This window comes from Xyrauchen texanus, chromosome 39 (assembly GCF_025860055.1).
Source record: "Xyrauchen texanus isolate HMW12.3.18 chromosome 39, RBS_HiC_50CHRs, whole genome shotgun sequence".
NCBI classification, from domain to species: Eukaryota; Metazoa; Chordata; class Actinopteri; order Cypriniformes; family Catostomidae; genus Xyrauchen; species Xyrauchen texanus.
The window spans coordinates 3271457-3292170 of record NC_068314.1 but is presented as its reverse complement, the minus strand read 5'-3'; the positions used below and the strand labels follow the sequence as shown (position 1 = coordinate 3292170).

Below are 20714 nucleotides of genomic sequence, written 5' to 3'. Positions count from 1 at the left end.
GCAGCACAATACAATTTCAAAATTGTCTGATTTGTTTGAGCAATAATAGATAAAGTTCGAATTTTGCATAAGATGCTGTTGATAAAAAATGCATTTAGTTGTATGAAATTAGGTTGAGTTTAATCAAAGCACATTGATCAAATGTTAGTAGGCCTATAGCTATTGTCATTTCAGCCAACTCTATAATAAACACAGCATGCTACAAAGCTTTTAAGGGGATGAATATGTAAACAAACAGTATATTTACATAAACAAATAGACAATAATTAGAGCAATATGTGCAACAAAATTTTAAAGTCTATGACAAATTACTCAGCTGTAATATTTACTAAAGTGAGATATTATAAATATTTATTACAATTTATAAATGCAATAGCAAAGAAAGTGGTTTATAAAAGTGCGTTTTGAGATGAGATAAAACGCAAGTCTGTTAGCAAGAAAGCTAATGATATAGTTCCATCTAGCAGCAGTCTTTAATGTAATTTATAGGAGCACGAAGTAAGTTTTTGCTAATTAAAAATGTTTTACACATGATGACATGAATAGCATTTTTTTTTAAATATGTTGAAAAATGATGTACAGGTGAAACTCGAAAAATTAGAATATCGTGCAAAAGTTCATTAATTTCAGTAATTCAACTTAAAAGGTGAAACTAATATATTATATAGACTCATTACAAGCAAAGTAAGATATTTCAAGCCTTTATTTGATATAATTTTGATGATTATGGCTTACAGCTTATGAAAACCCCAAATTCAGAATCTCAGAAAATTAGAATATTACATGAAATCAATAAAAAAAAGGATTTTAAATACAGAAATGTCGGCCCTCTGAAAAGTATAATCATGCATATGTACTCAGTACTTGGTTTGGGCCCCTTTTGCATTAATTACTGCCTCAATGCGCGTGGCATGGATGCTATCAGCCTGTGGCACTGCTGAGGTGTTATGGAAGACCAAGATGCTTCAATAGCGGCCTTCAGCTCTTCTGCATTGTTTGGTCTCATGTCTCTCATCTTTCTCTTGGCAATGCCCCATAGATTCTCTATGGGGTTCAGGTCAAGCGAGTTTGCTGGCCAATCAAGCACAGTAATACCATGGTCATTGAACCAGGTTTTGGTACTTTTGGCAGTGTGGGCAGGTGCCAAGTCCTGCTGGAAAATGAAGTCAGCATCTCCATAAAGCTTGTCTGCTGAAGGAAGCATGAAGTGCTCTAAAATGTCCCGGTAGACGGCTGCGTTGACTCTGGACTTAATAAAGCACAGTGGACCAACACCAGTCGATGACATGGCTCCCCAAACCAACACAGACTGTGGAAACTTCACACTGGACTTCAAGCATCTTGGATTGTGTGCCTCTCCATTCTTCCTCCAGACTCTGGGACCTTGGTTTCCAAATGAGATGCAAAATTTGCTCTCATCAGAAAAGAGGACTTTGGACCACTGAGCAACAGACCAGTTCTTTTTTTCTTTAGCCCAGGTAAGACGTTTGACATTTGAAGCCCATGTCCAGGACCCGTCTGTGTGTGGTGGCTCTTGATGCAGTAACTCCAGCCTCAGTCCACTCCTTGTGAAGCTCCCCACACATTTGAATGGCCTTTTCCTGACAATCCTCTCCAGGCTACGGTCATCCCTGCTGCTTGTGCACCTTTTTCTTCCACACTTTTCCCTTCCACTTAACTTTCTATTAATGTGCTTTGATACAGCACTTTGAGAACATCCAACTTCTTTTGCAATTACCTTTTGAGGCTTTCCCTCCTTGTGGAGGGTGTCAATGATGGTTTTCTGCACAACTGTCAGGTCAGCAGTCTTCCCCATGATTGTGAATTCAACTGAACCAGACTGAGAGACCATTTAAAGGCTCAGGAACCCTTTGCAGGTGTTTAGCTGATTAGAGTGTGACACTTTGAGCCTACAATACTGAACCTTTTCACAATATTCTAATTTTCTGAGATTCTGAATTTGGGGTTTTCATAAGCTGTAAGCCATAATCATCAAAATTATATCAAATAAAGGCTTGAAATATCTTACTTTGCTTGTAATGAGTCTATATAATATATTAGTTTCACCTTTTAAGTTGAATTACTGAAATTAATGAACTTTTGCACGATATTCTAATTTTTCGAGTTTCACCTGTACACTCACATAAGATGAAAAGTCATATCAGAAACCCCATAAAAGCTGTTTAATTTTATATGGAGTGAGTTGCCCCCTCATGACAACACAAAACACTGTGGCTGTGTCTCGTTTGGAAGCATGCGCCCTCCGGAGGCCGCATACGTCATCGAGGTTGTCTCGTTACATTTTCTTTTTTTTTTTTGTCTTTCTTTTTCTTATTTTGTATCTATTATCAATGACTTTTATGTATATGCACTTACATTTATACACTTGTTAACCTTTTTTGCATTCCCAATAAAAAATAAAATAAAATAATATAATTAAATGAAACGAGACCGCGCCTCACAGGATAAGCGGTTGACGATGGATGGATGGATGGAGACCGCGCCTCGATGACGTACACATCCTTCCAAACGAGACACAGCCAATGCCATGCAATGGTCATCAGTGGTACCTGGTGGTATCGGTGTTGATAAACAGGAGTGTGATCCACTAGATAGCCCAACCAAAATGAGTAAAAGTGGAAAGATAAATGTCCTAACAAGAGGTCCCTTCTGGAGTGATTAAACAGCTACGACCTGAAGCTCCAGGGGGCGTAATTTCCAAGGGGGATGGTGGGAATGTAACTCCGTTTTGGAGAATGCATTCTTTCACCATTCAAGTAGATAGGAGCTGCACTTGTACTTCGCTTGTTTACATATAAAATAGCTTCCCGAGTGGACTGACTTGCCTTGATAGAACTTTGACATTGTGCAGCTGAACGGGTACCTTCTTATTGAGATCAGGGTTTCGTGACATCTTCATCTTGCTTTGTGTGTGTGTGTGTGTGTGTGTGTGTGTGTGTGTGTGTGTGTGTGTGTGTGTGTGTGTGTGTGTGTTGCGGACAGCATAATGTATTACAGATAATTTTTTTTAATAAAACACGTCAAATCTTGCACTGTAAACGTGTTCAAAAAATATGGAGGGCTGTGTGGTCATTTGTGTGCCATGTGAGACCAAACTGACCATTTCATTCAGTATGGATGGCAGCCAAAAATCACATGCTGAGAGAGCAACATACTTTACCTTCAGGAGGTTGATAAGGGGGTTTTCACAGATAGCTTGGGTCCAGCATTGGATGCTTTTGAGTTTGATGGGGTTTTCAGAGACAAAGAAGATAGCATGAGGGTTTGACAACCTATTTTAGAAGATCCAAGTTTAAATTGCTCAGCCTGTATGATATTATGCTGAGTGAGGCCTTAGCAACAGATCCACTACATCGGAAACTCTTGGAGAAGGTGTCCACCAACCTCAGCTTGAAAGATAAGATTGATAACAGGTCAACGGCTTTGCAGGTATTTCATGTAAAGACATTGCACCCTTGAAAAATACAGCACATTATTGCTGATACACAATACAAAAACCCTCTCTGATTTATCCAGAAGTGGGCGGAGTTACTCCAAAAGGGGGCGACACCTCCACAGATGGTTAGGGTTAGGGAAAGGGGTTGGTAAGCTGCTCCGTGTGTCTTTGATTTGGTGCATGACGTGGGACTTTGAACTATAAACAAGCCTGTAAAACACCGGTCACTCTTATTTAGAAATCATGGAGACGTATTTCTGTTTCAATTCTTAGTTTAGTATAGTTGAGCTATTTACCAAATAAAGCTTTTTATAGCCTATATATTCACCACATGTAGGGTTTTGTATACATTATATACTGTAAATCACCAGATGAGGTTTAATAAGGAATAAAGTTTATTATAATTAATAAGATATGAAGTTGGTGACATGATGTACGTGATGACAGGCTTGCTTTTATCTAGTCAGATTTTCTCTTTACTTGCTCCCTCGCTTCAATTCAGAACACTTGATTATCTAATCAACATAAATACTGATCCAGTGCCTGCCACAGAGGAACATGAAGGAATACAGAAAACAAAAATAAGCTATTGGCAACTCTCAGAATATATTTTTAAAGATAAACGATAGTTTCAAAAGCAACTATCGGCACCGATTAATCGTAAAACCAATATATTTGTCTACCTCTAATTTCTATGTACGAAAAACTCATTACATTCAGGTTACACAAGAACTTTTGTTGTTGTTGCTGAAATCATAGTAACACTATTATAAAGAATTGTATGTGAAATATATCCACATTTCTATTGACATTTTCTGTAAAATGGAATCTAGATTCTCATTACCACAACGCAAAAATACCTGTAGGACAAAATATTAAAAGTGGTTTTATTTGTTGTGCTTTGTTTTTAATAAAAAAGAAGAACAACATTGGTTTTAATTTTATATGTACTCATTTTGTAGAGTTTAAAAAAAATGGAAAAATTATTTTCACTCAAAAATGTAATTTTAAGATTTACACATTTCAATTTCGTAACAAAATTCCCTGAAATTGAACTGAGAAATTTTTTACAAAGTAAAATAAAAACAAACTAAATATTTAAATCATATTTAATATTAATAATACAAATTACTAAATTCAATTTAATTGGATTTTGAAATTGAAATAAATACATTTAAAAAATTGGCTAAAATATTTTTGAGTACCCAATTAGTAAATATAAATGTAAATGTGTTGCTCAGTTGTAATGCAGACTAAGTAAATTATTCTCATGATAGACTGATTACATTAAAAACTGAATCTAACAGTTGTGTTTCTTTTCTTTTGGAACATGAAAAAGTCAGAAATGACTGGTAATATCAAGACCTATCTGAAAATATCCCATATTTTACTTTACTTACTTAAAAATATTAAAAGCTGTATTTTAAAATAAATATTGTTTTTAACTTTAGATATACCTACATATTCTGCAGGTGGATCAGATTATTTCTCTACCAAGTCATCAAGAGGTTACGACCTATCAGGCTCTTCCTCTGACCACATCGCTCTGTTTGTGACCTCAAGTGGAAGTGAAATGATGAACAGATGTGTGGGTTCGCTCCAAATGTGCTGACTTGTGTTTACAAGAACCATATTATAATTAAGAATTGTACCTGTTAAATCAGGTCATTTCTACCTGTTGCCATATGGATTCATTCACACTTGTATAAACTAATATGTAATATGATGAATGTGTTTGATATTTATTGGACTCATTCACATAAACGCTTTCAACCATTGCAAATGTGTCTCACGATCGTGTCACTAATATTCAAATCTGTTTTTAAAACATCCATATTATGCTGTAACTTAAAGTCAAACTCTAAATTGTTACATATTGTTATATATTGAAATGTTTTTTTAATTTATGGAAGCTAGATTGACAGTTATATTAGATGAGTAATCTTTTTTAATTTTATAAAAATTATGGAATGCTTTAAAATAATCAAACCAAATCAATTACGATGTTATTAAGAACTTGACAGTAACACTTTCTATGATGCCCATATTTATAATGCATCAGTAATGTCTCATAATACACATTCAAATATGTTATAACTTATAAATTATTGTAACCACAATTCTAACATTTACCTATTCAAAGTTATACCAGCTTAGACTCTAATGTGTTATAACACAATCAACATCCAAATTTACCTGCAGAAGTTTTTATGTATATAAAATACACTTTTATTAAATATATTGGGTATGCTTTAAGCAACAAAAGCAATGCCTTCTTATAAACATCCAAAAGACATTACAAGTCAAGTTTGTAAAATGGAAGTTAGATACTGTACAAGTGAGCAAAAAAGGAATGACATTCAATGTACATTTTTAGACATTAAGTTAAACTTGTGAAGTATAAAACAGATCAGTAATCTCATTTGAGAAGAAAATGTTGATCACACATCCAATCTTTTTCACTTCTTATACAAAACACACACAAGAATTACAAAAAATGAAACTGATTCTATACTGGACTCTATTTAATAAACATTTGAGCATCTGATTTGGAGGCTTTCCTTCTTGTAATGTACAGTGCTGTGAAAAAGTATTTGCCCCCATACTGATTTCTTCCATTTTTGTATATTTTTCATACTACATTGTTTTAGATTTTCCAGCAAGATATAACATAAAACAAATGCAACTTTTACCACTCCAAAACTTTAATGTTGTTTCTTTTGAGTCATTCAGAGGTGGACTTACTCCTATGCTTTGGATCAATGTCTTGCTGCATAATCCAGCTGTGCTTGAGCTTCATCTCACAGACTGATGACAGGACATTCTCCTTTAGGATTTTCTGAAAGAATTCATGTTTCCCTCAATTATTGCAATTCGCTCTGAAGCAGCAAAGCATCCCCACACCATCACATGACCACCAACATACTTGACCGTAGGTATGATGTTATTTTTGTAGAATTCTGTGTTGGATTTATGCCAGATGTAACAGGACACCTGTCTTCCAAACAGTTCCAGTTTCAACTCATCAGTCCACAGAACATTCTCCCTAACGATTTGAGGATCATCAAGGTGTGTTTTGGCAAAATTCAGACAAGCCTTAATGTTCTTCTGGTTTAGCAGTGATTTTCACCTCAACATTTTTGTCCAGCATCTTTCTGATAGCGGAGTCATGAACAGTGACCTTTAATGATGTGAGAGAGGCCTGCAGTTCCTTGGATGTTGTTCTTGGCATTTTTGTGAATTCATGGATGAATCATCGCTGTACTTATGGAGGAATTTTGGAAGGTTGGTCACTTCTGGGAATGTTCACTAGTGTGCCAAGTTTTCTCAATTTGGAGATAATGGCCCTCACTGAGGTTCATTGGAGTCCCAGAGCCTTTGAAATAGATTTTTAACCCTTCCCAGACTGAATTCAATCAAAGGCATTTCAATCTCCTTTTTCCTTATTTCTTTAATTTCTTTCAATCTTAGCATAGTGCGCTACTGGATGAGACCGTTTAGCCAAATTCATGCTGCTGAAAATGTTCTATGTAGGTGTTGATTTGATTGAATAGGGCCGGCAGTAATCAGGTCTGGGTGTGTCTAGTCCAGCTGAACCCCATTATGAATGCAGTTATATAGATTTGGGGATTTAGTGACAAAGGGGGCAGATACTTTTTCACACAGACCCAGTTGGTATTGTATATATTTTTAAATCATTTAAAAACTGTATTTTGTGTTTTCTCAGATTGCCTTTGTTTATGTTAGATTTAGTTTGAATTTTTGGAACAATTTAGTATGAGATATACACAAAAACAGAAGTTTCCAAAAATCCCAGAAATACTCAAATCAGCCCATCTGGCACCAACATGTGCATCCATGTGATTATCTAATCAGCCAATCATGTGGCAGCAGTGCATAAAATCATGCAGATACGGGTCAGGAGCTTCAGTTAATGTTCACATCAACCATCAGAATGGGGAAAAATTTGATTTCAGTGATTTGGAGCGTGGCATGATTGTTGGTGCCAGACGGGCTGGTTTGAGTATTTCTGGGATTTTCACACTCAACAGTCTCTAGAATTTACTCTGAATGGTGTCAAAAACAAAAAACTTCCAGTGAGCGGCAATTCTGTGGATGGAAACACCTTGTTGATGAGAGAGGTCAACAGAGAATGGCCAGACTGGTTTAAACTGATAAAGTCTACAGTAACTCAGATAACTGCTCTGTACAATTGTAGTGAGAAGAATATCATCTCAGAATGCTGTTCTAAGATGTGTTTTGGTTCTGTTTTGGCGGCACGAGGGGGACCTACACAATATTAGGCAGTTGGTTTTAATGTTGTGGCTGATCGGTGTATGCCTTACACAAATAAAGTGGAATGAATCTTGGGAGAAAAGAATCCCAGTGATGCTAAGGTCCAAAGAATTACAAAGGAGCAAAATGTGAAGCTGCACTGCCAAAGATGAACATCATCAGGTTAATTTTTGGTAACAATCAATTGAAATTGATACACAAACAGCTTCTGTGACATCATCATCATTGCATCAAATCATGTCCTTTGGAAATATATGAATCCATGTTATGCAGTTTAGTGTTTGGAGAGCCGCTCGGAAAGCCAGTCTAATCCCTCGTATAAACCCGTCCCTTGAGTCGCACACGTCGCCTGGACATACCACTGATGAACAGAGAATAAAGAGGAAAAGATTCAAAAGATCACACTTCACAAAGGAAGAGAAACATTATGCATTTGAATGATTGTATGATGAAACGTACAAACGTGCATGTATACTGTTATGTCTAACTGATTTAATTCTAAACATTAATTTAATTAATATATACTGTATATATACACACACATACAAAATCAGATATATATTTGCATTTAAAAACCAATATGATAAATATATACTGTTTTGTCTTATTTTTATTTAAAACTAAATTTGCTTAGTCATTCCATTCAAATATATTCCATATTCTATTAGTTACATCCTCAATACTGCTCTGCAGGATCATGGTCATTTCAGCTGGACTGAAACAGGCCGTCCACAGTCACTAGTCATTGTACTAGATTAAAAAAAGTTTTTTTACTGTGGGGTGCATAAACCTGTATTCTGACAAACACTCACAGTTCGGCTCCTGAGTGTTTGCAGTTCCAGTTTTTCTGTCATCTCACTGATGGGCATCGCATTAGGCAGGTCCTGTTTGTTTGCAAACACCAGCAAAACAGCGTCTCTCAGTTCATCTTCCTGAAGCTATTAAAGGACAAAATTAGCAGGCAGTTACGACAAAATGAGACCGCAATTAAATACATCAAACTTAACCATTAATCCGTGTGGGTAGATGCAGGTGCAAGTAAAATAAGTGTGCACTATCTGTGGGTGTATGCGCGTTATCTGTGGGAGTATGCGTGCTATCTGTGGGAGTGTTTGCGCTATCTGTGGGTGTATGCACGCTATCTGTGGGTGTATGCGCGCTATCTGTGGGAGTATGCGTGCTATCTGTGGGAGTGTTTGCGCTATCTGTGGGTTTATGCGCGCTATCTGTGGGTGTATGCACGCTATCTGTGGGAGTGTTTGTGCTATCTGTGGGAGTGTTTACGCTATCTGTGGGGGTGTATGCGCGCTATCTGTGGGGGTGTATGCGCGCTATCTGTGGGGGTGTATGCGCGCTATCTGTGGGTGTATGCGTGCTATCTGTGGGTGTATTATATGTAAGTGGCGCAACGCACAAATTGCTATTTTCCTGAGAAATAGGTTATTCAGAAGCACATCTGTTTTCAGGACAAAGTCTAAATTCAGTTCCTACATTTGCAGTTTGAAGATTCAACCAGCAGTAATAAAGTTCAACTCTAAAAATATAGTGGAACATCAACTTATGTCCCTGATGATCAGAGTTGCAGCCGTCTCATAAACCAACAATTTATTTTTAGATTTGTGTCAAACTGTCTAGAGGTCATGGTTTATTTTTCAGTTATTAGGGCCCAAGCCTTGAAAAGGCAAGGCTCTATTGTTTTCGTTAGGATTACTATTATTATTATTTTTTTTACGACTATTGGGGCACTTTTGGGGCTCTTAACGTGCTCGAAAACTCTTGAAACATTGCACATGGGTCAGAACCCGCGGCCATTAGGGCCGGGCTGAAGCTGGTACCGGGGCGTGGCAGGGGGGCTCGACGGCGCCCCCTGGAACGGGGTCCGAAAACTTGGTCCATAAATCAAACACGCTTGCATGTAATAATATGAAACTCGGTACACATATAGATCTCATCGTTTCATATATCCTTCATACTTTTACTTTTTACCTCAGCCCAACAGGAAATCGTCTATTTAGGGTTTTTGGAAAACGCATGCAATGGAATTTGAAATACTCCTCCTAGAGTATTCCACCAATCACCACGAAACTCGGTCAGCATGAAGTCAAGACATTGAGGATGAAAAATTGCCGGCGGATTTTTGATATCTCGAACGGTTTGGCCGTGGCGAGGAAACGAAATGATGGCGCGAAAAGAGAAACAGGAAGTGTGTTATAACTTCTGCATACATTAATTGATCTCGATGAAACTTCAGCAGTGTGTTCGCTGTAAGAGGCCGATCGCATGGATGTGACTATTGTGAGTCAAAGTTATAGCGCCACCAACTGGCAGTAGGAAGTGTGTCACTTTCAAAATGCTTTGAAATCACCCTCTTATTTTTACCCGATTGACTTAATACTTTAGGTGTATAATGTAAACACACGGCAGATGTAGACATGTGAAAGGATTATTGATATCTTCGATACTGTTGCCGCGGCAATGCTTCAAACTCGAATATTCTTTTTTGATGCTTTTGAGACTCTTAGCATACTTGAAATTGCATGAAACTCGACAGACACATCACATTTATTAGCCAGTAGACATGTGCAAAGTTTCAGAAACGGGCGTGATGCAGGGGCTCAGTAGCGCCACCTTTTGTCAAAAGTGGGGGGGTTGCTTTACACTTTGACCCACAGTCACAAAACTCAGTAATTATATTGTTCTCATCGAGCCGGACAACTTTCTAATTTACAGTCATTAGCTCAGACCAACAGAAAGTCAGATATTTTGGTTTGAATGTGGATGTTTTGGAGAATTTTCTCTCCCTCTCTCACTGACCCTACGTCTCTCTGTGTCTGTGGGGAGGGTGCTGATTTGGCTGATGAGTGAGAATGCTTTTATTTTTGTTTTTCAAGGTTTTGGGGCCCTTAACGTGCTCGAAAACTCTTGAATCTTTGCACACGGGTCGGAACCCGCGGCCATCAGGGCCGGGCCGAAGATGGTACCCGGGCGTGGCAGGGGGGCTCGACAGCGCCCCCTGGAATGGGATTCGAACACTTGTCCGTATATCAAACATGCTTGCATGTAATAATATGAAACTCGGTACACTTGTAGATCTCATCGGGCCGAACAACTTTCGTGCTCTAAGTTTTACGCCAGCCCAACAGGAAGTCGGCTATTATGGGTTGTTTGGAAACACATGCTCTGGAATTATATATATTCCTCCTAGAGAATGAATCCAATCGCCACCAAACTCGGTCGGCATGAAGTCAAGACATTGAGGATGCTACATTCCGGACGGATTTTTGATATCTCGAACGGTTTGGCCGTGGCAAGGAAATTGATTTAGGACTAAAAAAGGACACATAAAGTGTGTTATAACTTAGTTCTATCTACAGTTACAAAACTCGGCGTGTATATTGTTCTCGTCGAGCCGAACAACTTTCTAATTTATAGTCATTAGCTCCGACCAACAGAAAGTCAGATATTGTGGTTTGAATGTGGATTTCTTGGAATTTTTCTCTCTCTGACAGAGTGACCCCTCCCATTCTGTGTTTTTCTCTCTCTCTGTCTCTCTCTGACAGACATAGTGGCCCTGCCATTCTGTCTGTGTGTGTGTGTGGGGGGGGGGAGGAATTTCTCTGTTGGAACTTTGAAGCTCCAAATCGCCCTGAACATAGACATCCCAAGTCATTCAAAAGTACAAATGGTATTATTTTAAGTTTTTTTTATTTCTCTCTTACGTTGTAAAATGCCACGTTTTTGAATGGCATGTAAAATGTAAAAATAATCACTCAATCTCCATTTTTTTCTCTGATCTGTTGCTATTTTAATGATTTAAAAATCAAAGCATTGACCATTTAAAGTGTGAGCTTGTACATTTTGAAATAGTTATAAACAGTCACAGCAATGCAGTGTTATTATGTGCCTAGATAGTCTTTCAAATAAAATGAGTTTACCCCAAAAAGATATTTCTCTCATCATTTACTCACCCTCAGGCACGTGCACACATAGACATCAAAGGGGGCTTGAGCACCTGCCCTATTTCTACCTCGAGAGAAAGTGCCCTTTTTTCTGGGATGTGTTTTTTATTTATTTTTATAAATAAATTAATATATATATTCCTGTTTGCGCACAGCTTCCCTGTCAAACAAATATATTTATTAAATAAAAAATCAAAACATCAGGTCGGTAGATGAGATTTTGTCGAGGCCCGCCCTCCCTCCCTCCCTCCGCGTCGTGTACAGTGCCTCGACTATACAGCTAATTAGCCAAAAGCAAATATAGTTAACTTGTGTCTTGCTAACATTCATGACTCATGAGCGACTAGCTAATGTAATAGGTTAGCTAAAGTCTAGCTAAGGCAATATATCATGGCCATACAGGCCAATATACTGTACTTATTGGAGACATTACAGGTGAATACAGTCAAATTTGTGTGATGTACTTAACATAATGATAAATAATCTTAAGATATTATATTGTATGCTATGTATTGTGAATACACCCATGTTAAACATAAAAATGTACTTCCATTGCATATCATAGGAACACATAAGCGTAAATTATAATTACATTGATAAACCTGTACAAAGACCTCCAGATAAATACTGGCCTTCTGGATTAACACATTTAAGTGCTGCAAAAGATATTGACCTATGACATCCTATGACATCAAAAATTATTCTTCATTTGAATTATCTCATAGATGTGACTATTGTGGTTCACGGTCATAGGCCCTGTCCCAAATGGCACACTTCATATGAATTTTCAGTCTTGTGTACTTATTTCATGTGTCCATTAACTCCATGAGACCGTAGGGTGTCTCATTTTTCATTTTAGGTATCGGAAGGGTGCTCACACATACTTTGTGGTCGACATGTGCCCTGAATGCACACTTTTGCAGTGCAAGCTCTACAGCACACATCTTCTCGACAGTCAAAGCGAGGTTACGTTATTGCCCATCGTGCACAGCGACCCTAAAGGCACGGGGGTGGCGGTGCCACCGGCTTGGGCCAGCCATCGCTGCTTGCAGCTATATTTCTTATTATTATGTTTATATTTTCATTTGTATTTATGATCTAATTTGTATTCATATTTTTTTTCATCTGTTGAAAAAGAGTGATTTTTAAGTCACAGCAAAAGAGGCTAAAGTTGGAGAAGATAAAATGTTTGAATTTGGGTTTAAAACTTTTTTTGACCTCTTTGTTATTTTAAATATATTTTTCATTTTGGGGCCTGGGTAGCTCAGTGAGTATTGACGCTGACTATCGCACCTGGAGTCGTGAGTTTGAATTCAGGGTGTGCTGAGTGACTCCAGTCAGGTCTCCCAAGCAACCAAATTGGCACAGTTGCTAGGGAGAGTAGAGTCACATGGGGTAACCTCCTCGTGCTTGCTATAAAATGGTTCTTGCTCTCTGTGGGGCGTGTGGTGAGTTGTGCATGGATGCCGCGGAGAATCAGATTTAGTAAAAAAAAACACATCGAATTGCATAGTCAATTAACACTATCAACTGTGCTGTCTTTGTTTATATCGCTGGTGCTTGACAGGAAATGGACTATATAGAACCTCAGAATTAAATTGCATGTGACCCAGCCCATTAGCGCTTTGCATGTGTATTTTTGCCAAGCCCTCTTGCGCCTAGACGAAAATACCAAAACATCATGGGCATGCCCACTGACTGCACGTACTGTATGATTTAAAACATTACGCTGCACCCTTAAAACAGGGCCCATAATGTAAATACTTAAAGACACCAAGAAACAGTACTTGCAACACATTTTAAATCCATAATGTGACATTCATCTGTGAGAAATCAGAATATTCAGCAGGAAATAAGGTAAGGCGGGCCTTAACATTACTTTTCTGAATTTAATTGGATCTTGAAATGTTAGGTTATGATATTATTGGTTAATATTACAATATATATGCCTGTCCATGTGGCTACGTCAACAATTTTTCTTCTTTTGATGAATCATTCACAATAAGATTAGTCAATTTTGATGTCATATCGTCTTTAGCAATGTAAGTTTTTTTTACTTGTACTGATACAGTGGAGGAACCCAGTGAGTAAAGCGGAAAGAGGTTAAGTTTGTTGCTATGTTGGGTGTGAATGTGTATTTTTTTTTGGTGGTTTTACATCTCAAAAAGGCGTGTGCATTTCCTCACCATCTTCTGAAGCTCTTCAGCAGCTTCCTGCACTCGCTCACGATCGTTACTGTCCACAACAAAAACCAGACCCTGAAGAAACAACACGACAAGTTCAGTTCAGGAAAAACCATGCACCTGCACCATCATTGGAAAGACAAATTCTGCAGCCATAAAATATCACAATCAAATACATATGAATATCAAGTGTAAAGACATAAATAAGAATGCTGCAGTAAAACACAATTATTTCTGTCCGTTGTGCTCGAGAATAAACACTTTGCAGAGTAACTTCTGTGCATAAGCAAGGAAGACAAGACCAATCCAAATTCAGTATGCAAATATTACGTTTGAATAGCGCCGGATGAGTCATTCAGCCTGAATGAAATGCAGAAGTTCAGACTTCAGATTTAAGTCTTATAACAATCCCGAACCAAACAATGTCTGAGTATCAACACAACACAGCCTTTCAAAAACTCTCAAAAAACAAAAACAATGTATTACAATGATTACACAATTCACAGGGTTGTTTAAGAGTCCAGACAAACTTGTGTTTCTTATTTTGGGTCACTTTTTTGTGTCTCACTGGCCTCAGTATCTCCAAACTCATCTTGGTTGGCCAGAAGAACTACGAGCCAAAATCATCTCTAAAGTTGTTGCCCAATTCATATATAATCCACAAATATAATCATTCAGGAAAAGTACACATAAGATATTCCATAGTGACCTAAATAATGATGCACAAACATGGTGCAAAAAGAAAAAGAGAAGTACGAGAAATGAAGAGAAACTGTTAAGTTCTCTAAATCAAGGCAGTCCCCAGCTTAATATAATCTGAATATTAACACCAATATCCACATACAATGCACACCGATGGCACGCAGGCAAAATACAACTACATAACAGCATGTGTTGTCTCGGCAGTCGGCTCACCAGGCTGGACGAACTAACTCAATCAGGAACACCATGGAAGAATGAGCACAGTCCACACCAGTGGTGAGACCATGGGCAGGAACGCTGTGACTATATTGTTCGTAATAGTGTGCGAGGTAACAGCCTGGTGTAATGTGAGCGAAGCCAAGTGTCTGTTTACCTGCGTATTCTGGAAGTAGTGTCTCCAGAGCGGCCTGATCTTATCCTGACCACCCACATCCCACACGGTGAAGCAAATGTTCTTGTACTCAACCGTCTCGACGTTAAAACCTGAAAATACACACAGGTTTTGCTGCGTTATGCTTTAGCAGAGATGCTAAGATGATGAACTGAAGTTATCAGGTCGAATCTCACAAAACCGTGGGGTCATATTTCACCCCAAAATCAAAAGACTGAAATATTACAATTATGTTCTGCATTTAAAAAATTAAGCTATTTTCATCTATAGATTTTTGGGTGAATTGTGATATATTTCTCATAAAATTCATCCTTTATCCCTGGTATAATCTATACATATAAGATTCAATTCTAAGGAGACGCCTCATGTAACATTATTTTTAGCCATAACTCTAACTTTAACTAAAATGTAAAATGGGTCATTAGTTTCGATAAAACAGACGTGTGTAGCATTTCATCCTATATCTGACTTACCTATAGTTGGAATTGTTGTGACTATTTCTCCCAGTTTGAGTTTGTACAAGATTGTGGTTTTCCCAGCTGCATCCAGACCAACTATAAAAATGTATCACATTAAATGAGATATCTTGGGAAACTTTGGGCTGATTGAAAACTCTCATATTCTCTTGGAAACTCCAATGAATGTAAACAAACTCCCGTCTTTTCCATTTAAATATGCATTATAAACAAACAGCTTTAAAAACAACCTTTAATTAAAATATTTGGACTAAAATTGAATTCATTTATCGAAGCTAGCTCACATAAACAGTTTGTAACCCACCCATGAGAATTCGCATCTGCTTTTTCCCAAACATACGTGAGAAGACGCCTGAAATGGCCAGACCCATGTTAAAACAACTCAAAAACAGGACAATTTCAAAAACTAGCAGAGACAGCAGCTTTCAGTTCTTCAGAACTGATCTGAACGCGATGGTCGGATGAGTTACAAACACTCTTCCTTCTGTTTTCTTTCACTCTTCATCTATGTCCGGTGAATGTGTGTTTGTGTGCGGCAAGCGTCTGTTTCTCTACTACGTCACATTCGGCTCCAAAGCGGACACAATGACGTCACAGGTGCCACATCACGAGAGACCGCGAAGAGCCGAAATACTTCATACACAAGAACTTTTTATTCTTTAACTAAATATTAAATATAAAAAAATAAATATTTTTTTTTTTTTTTTTTTAAAAATCATAAATTTCAGTCTCTTCAAACTGATCATGAGAGCAAAGAATAACACATGTCTAAGTCATTAACTGTTATACTTTCAGATCAAAAGGATAGTTCACCCAGAAATGAAAATATTCTCATCATTTATTCACCCTCATGCCATCCCAGATGTGTACAACTTTCTATCTTCTGCAGAACACAAATGAAGATTTTTAGGAGAATATTTCAGCTCTGTTTGGTCCATACAATGCAAGTGAATGGGGGATCAGAACTTTGAAGGTCCAAAAGCAGATAAAGGCAGCATAAAAGTAATCCAGTGGTTTAATCCATGACTTCAGAAGTGATTATGGTAGGTGTGGGTGAGAAACAGATCAATATTTAAATTATTTTTACGATTAATCTACACCTGAGACCAACACCAATATGTGGTGATATGCACAAAGAATGCAGATGCAAATAAACAAAAGAAGAAGTGGAATGTGGAAGTGAAAGTAAAAGTGGAGATTTATTGTAAAAAAAAAAAAAAGAAAGAAAAAAAGACTAATATTTATCTGTTTCTCGGACACACCTATCATATCACTTCTGAAGACATGGATTATACCACTGGAGTTGTATTGATAAAATACCAATATGAAAAATAACCTAAACATCTCTCCGCCTAGCTGGATTTGGCCACAGGGCCTCGTCAACATCACAGGCAGGTTTGCAAGGCAACGTGGGAAGAATCTTTTGGAGTGACGAATCCACCCTTGTATGGATGCTGCTTCAATTTGATCACATGCTTCCTCCATAGCTTGAATGAGGGTCATCTGGACATAGGGCCGGAGATCATAAACCTTCCACCGCCATGCTGATAAGAACTCCTTGATGGGGTTTAGGAAGGGGGAGTATGGTGGAAGGTATTGAACTGTAAATTGTGGTTGTTGATGAAACCAGTTTTGGACCAGAGCAGAATGATGGAAAGCTAACATTGTCCCAGACGACAATGTATTGTATCTGGTCCCATTGGTTTGCTGCTGTGATAATATTGTGTAATCGGTCTAAAAATGTAAGAATAAGGTCAGTGTTGTAAGGACCCAAGTTGGCATGGCTGTGGAGGACCCCATTCTGTGTAATGGCAGCACAAAGGGTAATGTTACCCCCACGTTGCCCTGGTACATTGACAATAGCCCTGTGGCCAATTATGTTTCTTCCCCTTCTACTCACTGTTGTCAGGTTAAATCCAGCCTCATCAATGAATATTAACTCATGCGGGACTGAAATACAGCAAAAGATCACATTGTGTAGATCAATGTACTGTAGGTCTGCTATACAGTAAAATGACAGTAAAAAGGTTATGTGTGCAGTACACAATACTACAGTCAGTGAACAAAACATTCCACCACATATTCATGCCGCAAGACTTTCACCCTGTCTGAATGTCTCTCAAATGGCACAAAACTGTTGATATAGTACATGCAGTAAGCGATGGATTTTCTGTTGACAGAAGATGAGTTTCTCACCTGTGCTCTTGACGAAATGTCCGAACTATTGATGCCACCGTGTACCTGCTTAGGTTAGGCTGTACTCTCAGTCCAGCCTCCCTCAGTGTTAGTCCGTGGTTTATTACATGGTCCACAATTGTAGCACGAATTTCGTTATACAGATTTAGTTGTCTTCTTCTTTGTGCATGTCCTACCCCTCCTCCAGGTCTTCCTCTCCCTCTCCCTTTACCTTGTTCTCTCTGGATTACTCCTCTCATCCGCCCTCTTCCTCTGACACCGTCCATTTTTTTTGAAGACAGGTGAATTTACCTGTTGCCTTTTTATAATGCTTCAACCTGATTGGTGTGTCTACAATTACACTGGTGTGTGTGCACACCTGGTGGCTGTGTTTAACCAATTGGTTCATGGGTGTGTTCATTTGAAAGCCTTTGCTTTGAAATTGCAAGGAAATGACATCATGATAAATTTCGGTGTCTGATGTATACAAGTGTGTTCTGTTTTGCAAAAAGAGTGAAACAGACAATGTGCTTACAGTTGTGCAAATCTAGGCCGGTGTTTTGCTCTTTGAGTGTAAGGTTTTGCTAATTGTGGGAAAGTTTTAATTTTAGTAAGCAATTGAAAAAAACTGTAATTACTTGTATGTATAGTACCTGGGTTACATGAATTTCTAAAATAGTATTAATGTAGAAAAGATGAATTTTGTTCATATGCTCGTCTGTTTGTGTTTCTGTGACAGCTGAAGGACGTGCGACAATGAACAAGAAGGAAACACAAACCTTTCTGTGAAAACTGTTTTAGAAAGTAATTAAAGGTTAAGTCATTTGTAATGTAATTACTTTTTCCACATAGTCAGTGAAGACACTTGATTACGATTTTAGTAAATTAATTAGTCATTTGTATTGAAAGCTATTTTTGAATAATTTATCCAACACTCCAGGTTATATATTGTTTGTAACGTGATCTTACATGATTTAAGGGAGAATTTTCTCTGTGTTTTCATTTACTCGACACTGTTTTTATTTTTCAGTCATTTTCAGATTTCTAATGTGTAATTATTGTTTAGTAAATTAGATTTAAGTAAGCAACAAGCCATCATTTTATTGGTAAATAAATATTTACAGGTATTTGAAAGGCACAGATAAATATTCCAGGCAGACATCAACCCTTTCTTTCAAAGTCCACATACTAAAACAGACATGATATATACAACATATGGTCTTTACAGTAGTAAATGAACAATACACTTCATAGTAGAAAATAATAATACACAGTAGAGTAGGAGTGCGTAAAATATACGTTCAGTTTGATCTCAGGCCACAACATCAGTGTTTTTATCGATTGGACAGCCGATCAGAGAGCCAATCCAGTCCTTCATATAAACCTGATCCTTGAACCGCACACGTCGCCTGAACATACCACTGAGAGACACAGAGCAACAAGAGTTACCTCAGACATACACCTGACATTATTAAGTGCATTTACATGTGAATAATAAACTGGGACTCACCTGTCTTGATCTGAGTGCATGTAAACCCAGTTTCTCTGTCAGCTCAGAGACTGGCATGGCTTTGGGTAAATCCTGCTTGTTAGCAAGAACTAACACAACTGCATCTCTCATCTCATCCTCCTGCAGCTGAAAAGAGTTCAAAATGGATTTAGAGATGCTTTCAGACCATTTGTTGTAGAAAACATCTCTCTATTGAAAGCAATATAAGGGATCATATCAGACTCACCATCATATTGAGTTCCTCTGCTGCTGTTTCAATCCTGTCACGATCACTGCTGTCCACCACAAAGATCAGACCCTGAAATACAACAAAGAAAAACATTCACTAAATAACATTGATTTGCTAATAAAAGCACATTTGTCTGTGGAAAATAAACTGGAAAATCACGTAAGTAGCAAATGATAAACTCGTGAAGTTACCCTGGTGTTCTGATAGTAGTGTTTCCAAAGGGCTCTAATTTTGGTTTGGCCACCGACATCCCAAACAGTGAAAGAGATGTTTTTATACTCAATGGTCTCAACATTAAACCCTAGAGAGGATACAGATGACAAAATTAGTCATTTAATAACATTGAGGACCAGTACACACTGAATGTATGCGGTTTTGAATCAGAATAATCATATAATAAAATACATAATAAACAATTAAATATATTATATTACATAATTAAATAATGTTCATTATAAACTTAAAAATGAACTTAATAACAGAATTGGTTAAACTAGCATTGATTTATTTAGTTCTGGTTCAGCTGTAGCTTGTTTGTTGTTGTAAACATCTTGTTTTCCTACCAATAGTTGGAATTGTTGTGACGACTTCCCCAGTTTGAGTTTGTAGAGGACTGTGGTCTTCCCTGCTGCATCCAGGCCAACTTGGAGAAGAAAGATTTATTTCACAATGAACAACATGAGGGTGAATAATGAATGGCATCATTTTAAACATGAATCCGACAGCAAAGATAAATCAATAATAATGAACTGAACTCTCAAGTTTTGAGAATACATTGTCTTACCCATCAACAGTCGCATCGGGTTTGTACCATAGAGACGCGACAGCAGTTTAGAAAAGTAGATGCCCATATTTACCAAAAGATTGAGAGGAAAAATCTTGACGATAAATGGTCAGAAGTGATCGCTCAGATTTGTTATGAGAAGTGTATGTGTGTGTGTGTGTGTGTGTGTTTATATAGAGTCTCGTCAGCGCACTTTCGGTTTGACTGACAGCTCAACACCGCCACACACACACACGGGACGCGCTCACTTTCCCCAGCAGCAAATCCAACGCGTTCACAATGACGTCACACACCTTACGTAACATTTACCTGGCTGCAGCTTGCTGAACGGTCACAATAAAATGGTCTAAAATGTATAAATAAATGTATAAATAATAGCTTATATAAATGTATATAATGTATAATTAATAGAACATGTAATTGGTAGAATTATGGGTATGTGTGTATATGTATATATATATATATATGGTGTGTGTGTGTGTGTGTGTGTGTGTGTGTGTGTGTGTGTGTGTGTGTGTACATTTATTTATACATTTTAGGCCATTTTATTGT

The 20714-nt window shown here is 37.7% G+C and overlaps 1 protein-coding gene and 1 pseudogene across 1 annotated transcript; both read right to left on the bottom strand.

Annotated features, from left to right (window-relative positions):
- Positions 1–5703: 5703 nt before the first annotated feature.
- Positions 5704–16001, bottom strand: LOC127632405 (ADP-ribosylation factor 4-like). The gene is made up of 6 exons (XM_052110975.1): positions 15769–16001; positions 15462–15542; positions 14971–15080; positions 13899–13970; positions 8566–8691; positions 5704–8114 (listed from the first exon to the last, which is right to left on the bottom strand). The coding sequence occupies exons 1-6, from the start codon at positions 15833–15835 to the stop codon at positions 8028–8030; spliced, it is 543 nt and encodes a 180-aa protein (XP_051966935.1). The 5' UTR covers positions 15836–16001; the 3' UTR covers positions 5704–8027.
- A 2733-nt stretch (positions 16002–18734) lies between these two features.
- Positions 18735–20396, bottom strand: LOC127632406 (ADP-ribosylation factor 4-like; annotated as a pseudogene).
- Between the last annotated feature and the right edge of the window lie 318 nt (positions 20397–20714).